Source organism: Theobroma umbraticum, unplaced genomic scaffold, assembly GCF_002168275.2.
Source record: "Theobroma umbraticum cultivar Fairchild unplaced genomic scaffold, ASM216827v3 scaffold_51.0, whole genome shotgun sequence".
NCBI classification, from domain to species: Eukaryota; Viridiplantae; Streptophyta; class Magnoliopsida; order Malvales; family Malvaceae; genus Theobroma; species Theobroma umbraticum.
The window spans coordinates 9,922,260-9,932,209 of record NW_018397260.1 but is presented as its reverse complement, the minus strand read 5'-3'; the positions used below and the strand labels follow the sequence as shown (position 1 = coordinate 9,932,209).

Here is a 9,950-nt window from a genome sequence, read left to right as displayed (position 1 = left end):
GGTGGCATGCCCTTCCGAGATGCTGGTGTTGGACAGCCTATGCCGATTCCAGCTTTGGCTACAGCTCTTGCAAATGCTACACCTGAACAGCAGAGGACGGTGAGAGCTTCTGTTGAATTGTTTGACTGTGGGTATTTATTTGTTTGATTTAATTAGATTTAAGATGTTTATATTTTCAATTTGTGACTTGTGAGCAGATGCTTGGTGAAAGCTTGTATCCCCTAGTGGAACGGCTGGAGCGTGATTCAGCAGCCAAGGTTACAGGCATGCTTCTAGAGATGGACCAAACTGAGGTTTTGCATCTCCTGGAATCGCCAGAAGCTTTGAAGGCTAAAGTAGCAGAGGCCTTGGAGGTATTGAGGAGTGTTGCTGCTCAGCAACAGGCCAACAGTCCTGCTGACCAATTGGCTTCACTATCCCTGAATGATAACCTTGTCTCTTGAGAGACTGAAAATTTCGGTCTAGTATCTTGGCAGAGGAGTTACTAGACCTTTATTTGTCAACACTGGGCAATCTTATTAGTTTGGAATATTTATATATGGTATGTTTTTGGTGGTCATAGGATTTTTGATACTTGACTAGAACATGGATTGTTTTGGCTTGATTGTTTTTTTTTTAAAGTTATTTAGTTTACTTGGCTTGTTATTGAGAACTATAAGTTTGTTTAATGTTATTGAAAGTTTGTTTTAGAACAATCTTTTGGTTCTCAAAACTATTTTGGCTTATCATACGGGTGTTAGGAGGGACGATCTGCTGGAATGTGACGCCAAAAAATACTAAAAGAAAGAAAGAAAGAGAGAAAGTGTATACATTAGTTTCGTAACGCCATGATGCTCCTGTTGTTGTCCTTTTTGAGAGGTCAAGTTGATGAAATATAAAAAAAATACAATCGGCGAAACCTTCCCACCTTCATTATTTTTGCTTGCGAAATTAAGGGGAAGGTTCCTGGGTGCTAGCTTGGTGGACAAGACGTTGGGTTTCTTGCTTAATTTTTAATTATCCCTAGAGGAAAACTTGCAGTCAACAAGAACATTGAACCTGGTTCCCCTTTGTCTTCGTCAGCACCGGGGTAGGTGGATGCTTCAACTCCATTCGAGTAGTCTCAACGCAGATTCCTAGCAACATCTTGATGAAACTCGCCATATTAAAACTGAATGCTGGTGAATTTGGCTCTTTACCAGCACTAGAGCTAATAATCAAGGTGAAGATTCTGCGATCGTGACTGGATTTGGCTACCAAAAAGTTTCTACTAAGATAACTTGTAATCGAGGACTGTTCTGTGTTCAAAAATACGCACAAAAAATATAAATTGACTTTTTTGTTTGACTCGGTTTCCGCCAAAGGTGGTTGAGAAAAGATGAGTGTGATTATTTCGGCAGAAGACTGAGGCAGCTCTACCGTACGTAATTCCACAGCTACATAAAAGCCTAGTTGTGAATCAAGAACTACACGGTGGTAACCTAAGAAAATAGATTCACCGCTTCCCTTGAGCAAGAAAAATGAATCCACCAAAAGCTCGATGCATCTCGGAATGCTTTGTGAAACCACCACATGTTTCTCAAGAATCGAAGCAGCCCTTCTACCTGACAACATGGGATCTAGCCATGCTTTCTGTTCAGTATATCCAAAAGGGCCTTCTCTTTCCCAAACCTCCGCCAGAGGATTGTCAACAAGACCTGATCAAGAATATCTTGGACAGGCTCAAGAAGTCCCTTTCCCTCTCCCTTGTTCATTTCTACCCTCTTGCAGGTCGTCTTGCAACAAGAAGAGAGGAAAACCCCCCTGCTTATTCTGTCTTTGTTGATTGCAACAACAGCCCTGGGGCCAAATTTATCCACGCAGCTGTCGACACAACAGTATCCCACATTCTTTCCCCAACTTATGTGCCATTGGTTGTTCAATCATTCTTTGACCATGACAGAGCAATCAACCATGATGGCCACACCAGACCTTTGCTGTCTATTCAGGTCACGGAGCTGGTTGATGGGGTATTCATAGGGTGTTCTATGAACCATGCTCTTGGGGATGGAGCCACCTTCTGGCATTTCTTCAACACATTGTCCGAAATATTTCAAGCACAGGGAGATAATGTAAAAATCTCACGCCAACCTGTGCTCAAGAGGTGGTTTCCAGAGGGTCATGGCCCACTAATTAACCTTCCTTTCACTCACCAGGATGAGTTTATCGGAAGATTTGAAGCACCCCAACTGTTAGAGAGAATCTTCCACTTCTCAGCAGAGTCCATTGCAAAACTCAAAGCAAGGGCCAATTCAGAATACAACACCAGCAAAATCTCCTCCTTCCAGTCTTTATCTGCGTTTGTCTGGATGTCAATAACAAAGGCGCGCCGTTTTCCAAATGACCAAGTAACTAGTTGCAGGTTGGCTATAAATAACAGATCAAGACTGGATCCACCCTTGTCCCCAGATTACTTTGGGAACTCAATTCAAACTGTGAGAGCAGTAACTACAGCAGGTGAACTGCTCGAGCAGAATCTTGGATGGGCTGCTTGGCAATTGCACCTAGCTGTGGTTAACCACACAGACAAATCAGTGCGTGGTTTTGTCAATGATTGGCTTCGTTCACCATTTATCTACCAGCTTGGTCAGTTTTTTGATCCACAAAGTGTAATGATGGGAAGCTCACCGAGATTCAACAAGTACGGAAATGAGTTTGGGTTGGGGAAAGCACTGGCACTTCGCAGTGGATATGCTCATAAGTTTGATGGGAAAGTTTCCTCATATCCAGGACGCGAAGGTGGAGGAAGCATAGACTTGGAGGTCTGCCTTCCAGCTCACTCTATGAATGCTCTTGAATCGGATGAGGAGTTCATGGCTGCTGTTTCTTCCTCTATTGAAGCTTAAATTTTAATTCTGTAACTGTCCCCTGCGCATCATGTCCTACCTACTACCACATGTTTTCTTTCGTTTGTTTCCAACCCTCGTCTACAATGCCACAACTAAGAAGACAAAAGAGTGGGATGGAAATGATTCAGAAAATAAAATATTGAATTTTCTTCAATATCTGCTGACTTTTTCCTAATGTTTCTATTAATTCATTCTAGAGATTAAGGACTTTTCTTTAGTTGAATCTTGACGAAGATATTGCAGCTATACTAATCAATTTAAAACATTATGAACTAAATTGCTTCTTGAGCAAATGTTTTCAAGTATATGCTTTTATTAAATTTCAGGTACTTAGCCTTGGCAATTAAAACTTTATTAAATTAAATACTTATAAATGCTTTACCACTATGGCTGGACGGCAAAGAAAACGTATATTTGCATTTTCAATTGTTAACTCTGAAACAGACTGAAGACGCTGTCCTAGTCTCCTAGCTATAATTCTACGGCTACACCAAGCAAAGCTATGAATGAAAGCTAGACTATTGGAAACCAAAGAAACTACCATCCTTTGAGTGGAGAAATGAATTCCCCAACTGTCTGATACATATCAGAATGCGTTGTGAAACCCCATTATGTTTCAGAAGAATCGAAGCAACCGTTTTATCTGGCGCCATGCTTTCTTTACACTGCATTCAAAGCGGCCTTCTCTTTTCCAAACCTCCAGGTAAGTGCCAACAAGACATGATCAAGAATCACTTGCAGGGCCTGAAGAGTTCCCTCTCCCTCATCCTTGTTCATTTCTACCCACTTGCAGGCCGCCTCGCGACAAGAAAAGATGAAAGCCCGCCTTCCTATTTTGTCTTTGTTGATTGGGGCGCCCAATTAATTCATGCAGCAGTTGACATGACAACATCCGATATTGTTTCCCCAGATTGCCATTGGTTGTTCGATCATGATGGAGCTGTCAACCATGATGGTCACGCCAGGCCTTTGGTATTAATTCAGGTCACGGGTGGATGGTGTATTCATAGGGTGCTCTGTGAACCACCTTCTGGCATTTCCTCAGCAGATTGTCAGAGTTATTTAGAGCGCAAGGAAGAAATGCACAAATCACACGCCCACCGGTGCTTAAGAGGTGGTTCCCAGAGGGGCATGGTCCACTAATTAACCTTCCATTCACCCAACCGGATGAATTTATTAGCAGATTCGAAGCACCCCAAGATTTAGAGAGAATCTTCGACTTCTCAGCAGAGTATATTGCAAAACTCAAAGCAAGGGTCAATTCAGAATATAACACCGGTAACATCTCCTCCTTTCAGTCCTTGTCTGCGCTCGTTTGGGGGTCCATAAAAAAGGCAGGACGTTTTCAACACGATCAAGTTGTTCTTTTCAAATTCGCCATAAATAACAGATCTTGATTGGAACCATTGTCACCAGATTTCTTTGGAAATGCGATTCAAACTGTTAGAACAATGACCACAGCTGGGAATTGCTTGAACAGAGTCTTGGATGGGATTCTTGGCTATTGCACCAAGCTGTGGCTAACCACACCAACAAAGCGGTGGGTAGTTTTGTTGACGAATGGCTTCGTTCACAATTTATTTACCAGCTTAGTCGGTCTTTTGATCCACATTCCGTAATGAAGGGTAGCTCACCAAGATTCAATGAGTACAAAAATTAGTTTGGCTTGGGGAAAGCACTGAAACGTGGTAGCGGATATGCTCACAAGTTTGATGGGAATGTTGACTCATATCCAGGAAGCCGAGGTGGAGGAGGTACAGACTTGGAATCCAACGAGGAGCTCGTGGCTTTTGTTTCTTCCCCCATCTAATAAGCTTAATTAGTTGGCGGAACTGTCCCATGCAGTCCAAGTCTTACCAACCGCTGCCAGTATTATTCTTGAGCCTCATCTGCCACTAGCAAGAAAGAAATAGAAGGATTGAACTTTGAGTATGTTTGTTTCGACATTTCAGATCTTCCACATCAAATGGATAGATTGTCTCATACAAATTCTGGCTGCGAGCAAGTACTTTATCCATAGCCATCACTCTGCTTCTCACTGCCTCAATCACGGAAAGAGTTCTTTTTCTTCTGTTGCTTGTTCATTTTGAGCATTTCCATGTTCCAAAAAAAAAAAAACATTTCAAGCCTTTTGCCTGGAATTGGCATTAACAAACTAGCGGCATAGGGTGTGACAGATATTCCCTGACAGTTCCATGCCTATATTTGCTTTTAATTATATGAAAGCATATTTACCTTGATATGCCGCAAAGGACCTCTATAATTTGTTGTGGACTGGACCAAGTCAGTATGATTTAACCGAGAATACTGTGGGGAGGGCCTTCTTGGCCGTGTTGGAAAGAAGAAGAGCAATTGCCTTACGAAAAGCTGGTTTGTCCAAAACACAATTAGCCAAAGGGCCCCGGATCAGAATAACAACTTCCACTATGTAAATATAATTTCCATGTGCGAGTTGATAGCTCGTTTACATTTTATTCTATCCTACCAGAAAAAGGAAAAGAACCTTCCACCCGCTCAAACGCCTCCATGCAACACATTCTACGCCAAAATTCAAGTGGTCTAGACGAGTCCAAGTCAGCTAGGAGAGATGATACCAGAAGCAAAGTGAGAGTTAGGCAGGCATAAATTTACTGTCCAGAGGACTTGGGCATTAGGCACTAATTATTATGAAACAGAGTCAGCGCCAATCTTTTGCATTAAAACAGGCACTAGCCTCATTAGAAACGCAATTGACAGAATGCTCCAGGCTGGAGCCCATCCCCGTGGCTCTAATATTGGCAAAAGATTTTTTCTCTTTCGAGCAAAGGTAAAATTAATAATAATAATAATACCAAAAAACAAATGCTCGTAAAAGAGTCACCTCTAAACCTATCAAAATAAACCAGACTTATTAGGTTGATCCATTTATTATTGAAAATGAGGTCAGTTGGATATGAAACTTTAAGCTCGTACTAAAATTGAGTCTAAATAGGCCAACTTATCTGATAAGTGAATTGAGGTGAGTTGAAACGGGTTAGAAAAAAATTAATAATTTTAATTATTTAATAATTTTATATATTTAATTATATAAAATTAATAATTTAGTTACTAATGATATTGTTTATTTTATATATATTTCAATATCTTTAATATTTACTAATCAAATTAATAATTTTAGTTTAGATTAAAACTTACTATCTCTTTTTCTTGTATGGTAATTAATATTTGATGATAAATTGATTCAAACTTTGAGATATTATTACTGTCTAAACAAGATTTAAATGTTTTGCTCTAGAATGAAGATTGAAGAGGATATAAATGAGTTTTAAAGTTTTTATTATTTGGTTATATATTTATGTTTATGGAATGATAGTTTGTGTTAAAAATTGAAATTTTATTTATGAAATTTATGTGTTTTTAACATATTTTGATTATTCAATTTATAGATTAAATTATAAATAATTTTATTGATAGAAAATTTGTTAGGTAAAATTATAAAAATAATTTTTTTTAAAAAAATAAGCTGACTTGATCTGATTCATGAACTAATAAGAGTTAAAATTTTGATGGTTCATGTAAAAAATAACTGACTCGACTTAATTTATATTTTCTCAACTCACAAAGATTTGGGCCGGTGGCCGGAGTCAGACCATGTTGACACCACTACTCACCTCACCCAACGCCTGGAGGCTGTTCGCCTCTGAATTTATAACTCAAGTTTGCGGCGTGGGCTAATGACCCTAGGGCCGCCCCATCTCAAAAGCGCATTTAAAATTAAGAAAACAAACGACTTTTTCCCCGGATTTCGGACACCTCGGACACTTGCTCCCCACATTCGGAGCACCTGTTCCTTTTGTCTTTCCTGGTCTGGTGCGTGGTACCACTTTCCAGAAGATTCAGCCACGTGTCCAATTGCCGAATCTATCAGCGCTTGCCGCGAGTACGGCTGAGCCGAAAACTATGGCTACCCCTCCAAATTGGGAAAATCCCGCGAGTTTTGGTTAAGACATTCCTCTGTATTACCATTTTTTCGTACTGCCTGAAACAGCCCCCATCTTCTGAACTGCCAGCTAAGCCAAAAACTGGGATCTAACGGCTGACAGGTCACAGATCATTGGGTTTTCAGCCAACAACAGTCACGGTGGTTTCTTCCCTGGATTTCGTTTTTGACCAATCCAAGGATCAGTCTACGCTTTCCGCCGTCAGCGTGTTAACTCACAGAGCCAATGAAATCCCTCCACGTCATCAAAAAGCTCTCCCATTTTCCACAGCCTTACGTACCAACAAGCAAAGCCGCAAAAAATGTGCGAAAATTAAAAAGAAAAAGAGGATAGATCAGGAGAAGGTACTCCTGTATAGGACGCTACCACACTCTCACTTGCAAAGAAGCTTCACAGGCACGCTTTCTGTTACAAAAACCCAAAACCCCAGCCAAATGAAACTCCCTTCTCTCGTTTCCTCTTTCTATGAAAGAAATAGGAAACTCCCAAAAAAAGAAAAACCCTAGAAAAAAAAAATCACTTCTTTCTTTGATTCGACAAAAAAAAAATTCCCAAAATGTGCAACAATTCAGATTCGATTCTTCCATTGACAGAAATTCCAGGAGATTCATCCAGAACAAGGTCGTTATATCATCTTCCACCTGGTTGCCGATTTTTCCCTTCCGAGGAGGAGCTTCTTAACCACTACCTCACTGGGAAAAACAGCTCCGACGCCTCCGATCGCGCTGACATGTACGGATACGATTTGATCAGGGAACTTAACTTGTACGACTACGAGCCGTCTGATTTGCCGGAGGGGGTGTGCTTTGTGCACGGATGTCGGGGAAGGAAAAGGCACTGGTTTTGTTACACGGAGAGAAAAGGAGAGAGGAATAAGAGGAGGGCAAAGGGAGGGTTTTGGAGGAAAATAGGGAAAGTTAAGGATGTGTTTGATGGAGAAAACGTATTGGTGGGGACTAGAACTAGATTTGTATTTTATGAGGCTAATTCTGTTAAGAAAGCAGTTAGGACTCCTTGGATTATGTACGAATATGCCCTGCTTCACCATCGCAAGGTAAAAATTACTTCTTTCTTTAAAGTTTTTATCTATGGGGTCATATTTTGAGGAATTGCTTCTTGTTATTGATGTTTGGTAGGTAGTGATGAATTGTAACTGACAAATTTTGTATCTATTGCAGATTTAATGTTGTGCTCTCCAGTCTCCAAGAAACCTTCTTTTTTTGTTTGTTTTTAATGCTTCTTTCTTTAATGTTTTAAAGCCCCATACCTTTTGCTGTTTATTAATTGACCACGACTCTTTTCAATCAAATATATTTGCAGGTGTCCAAAAGGAATTTCTAATCTAACTCGAAGCTTTCCAAAACTTCAGTGGGTTAATTCCCCCATTTGTTTGTATGTGGCTTTGAGTGGTTTTTGAAAGGGTGCATTGTTGTTTTTCTAAAATGCTTTAGATGATGCATCATTAGAGTGAACATAATCTTGGTTTTGTGTTCAGTTGGTTAGGCAAATAATGTGAAATGATTTGTTCTCAATGGCCACATGAAAATAATTTTGCTTATTGTTTTTACCTTCTCAATTGGAGAAACTTTTATTGGTGTAGATTGGGGTATTCTGAGTCCTCAATAAAGATAATTTCTGCCCAAATTTTCTAGTGAAGTCTTAGTAAGTTCCGACTTTTATATGCATATTCTTCCAAAAATATCAACTTTTTTGTAATTAATGATGCCTTTTTGTGAGGTATCTTTTATTCTATGCTGAACATATGAAATTATGTTTAGATTGGTTTCAAGGGTGCGGGCGTCTGGCAGTGTTACTTCAATGAAAGTTGATGTCTCTACCATTTGCAGGCCTCTTTTGTCCTATGCCGAGTATTTGTCAAATCTCGTGCTGGAAATAGTGTATCGGAGAATGTTTTAAGCTCTTGTGCAGAAGAAAGTGTTGCAGCTGTACGTCACATCGGTATCCAGCATGATGGATTTCTTTCACCTGACATTCTTGAAGCTGAAATCAATGGTGATGACTTCACTAAACAGCTAGATGAATCAGTAGCAACTAGATCTGTTTCTGTTCCAAGGTTTGAGTTCCCTTCAGTCGTCCAACCAGAGCTGCCCAATGATCTGGTAACCTATATTGAGCATACACTGCTTCTTTTTCTAACAAAGCATGCATTTTCAAATCTCAGTTGCATATTCTATAACTACTATCTTATGTCATGTATGTACAGATAAGCCCTTAGTTCTTTTTTTGTTACAGATAAGCCAACAATAATATGTATTCAAGGTTATGAAGTAATTGTGCTACACACTTGTATTGCTGTTTTAAATGTCATGTCTGAGCATTAAAATGAAGGATGTTGATCTATTCTTTTCAGTTTCTCACATTTTACGAACCAGATAAACCTTTTTGCCTATATTTGCTGTGCATCTCTAGGGAAATTTCCACTACCTGAAGTCTGAACTCCTCAAATGATGAGCATGTCTAAACTTTTTATTAGATGATGGCGCCTTTCCGCAAATTGAACAAGTTTTTCTGTGACATGGCTGTTATGCAGGTGGAATCTCAGTTGACTACCAATGATTTATGGGCAATTGTAGAAGGACATTTCATAGAGTTGAAAGATCTCGGGCATTGATTGTCCGTGATAAACCATAAAGCAGATAGGAGCAGTTAACTCGTTGGAGGTTTAATTACACCAAAATAGCAAGAGAATGGATTTATATTTTCATCAACCTAATACAAAACAAGAAATTTTCAAATCTGAGTAGCGAGTAATGTAATGGCAGGATCACTCACCTCCTAAGGTCATTTCTCTTTCCTCTTTTGTGGTAAGTCTTTGAGTTGATAACATTCATGAAAGTTTTAGTGAAATTATCTTTTGGTTCACCAGACAGGTTGCACTCATGTGCTAATATCAGGAATTTGCTTCGGAAGAATTTAATTATCATGCAGTTTTGCTTCAGAAGAATCAAATTATCAGGAATTTTCCTTCAGAAAATATAAGTACGTGATACATTGAATGAGTCAGACAATTTCAACATGAGGTGCTTCACCTGGCTTCCAAGTTCACCTATGATGATGGGTTGAGAAATTCTTTCCACTCAAT

At 39.6% G+C, this 9,950-nt stretch overlaps 3 protein-coding genes and 1 pseudogene across 3 annotated transcripts; all 4 read left to right on the top strand.

Annotated features, from left to right (window-relative positions):
- Nucleotides 1-6: 6 nt before the first annotated feature.
- Nucleotides 7-695, top strand: LOC110417355 (polyadenylate-binding protein 8-like). The gene is made up of 2 exons (XM_021429669.1): nt 7-99; nt 198-695. The coding sequence occupies exons 1-2, from the start codon at nt 7-9 to the stop codon at nt 441-443; spliced, it is 339 nt and encodes a 112-aa protein (XP_021285344.1). The 3' UTR covers nt 444-695.
- A 137-nt stretch (nt 696-832) lies between these two features.
- On the top strand, nt 833-2,879 carry LOC110417354 (putative acetyltransferase At3g50280). Its single transcript, XM_021429668.2, has one exon. The coding sequence runs from the start codon at nt 1,500-1,502 to the stop codon at nt 2,862-2,864; it is 1,365 nt and encodes a 454-aa protein (XP_021285343.1). The 5' UTR covers nt 833-1,499; the 3' UTR covers nt 2,865-2,879.
- Nucleotides 2,880-3,373: 494 nt separating this feature from the next.
- On the top strand, nt 3,374-4,820 carry LOC110417153 (putative acetyltransferase At3g50280; annotated as a pseudogene).
- A 2,390-nt stretch (nt 4,821-7,210) lies between these two features.
- On the top strand, nt 7,211-9,944 carry LOC110416717 (NAC domain-containing protein 92-like). The gene is made up of 4 exons (XM_021428779.2): nt 7,211-7,901; nt 8,695-8,967; nt 9,399-9,648; nt 9,735-9,944. Exons 1-3 carry the CDS (start codon nt 7,404-7,406, stop codon nt 9,477-9,479), a joined length of 852 nt encoding a protein of 283 aa, XP_021284454.1. The 5' UTR covers nt 7,211-7,403; the 3' UTR covers nt 9,480-9,648; nt 9,735-9,944.
- The last annotated feature ends 6 nt before the right edge of the window (nt 9,945-9,950 follow it).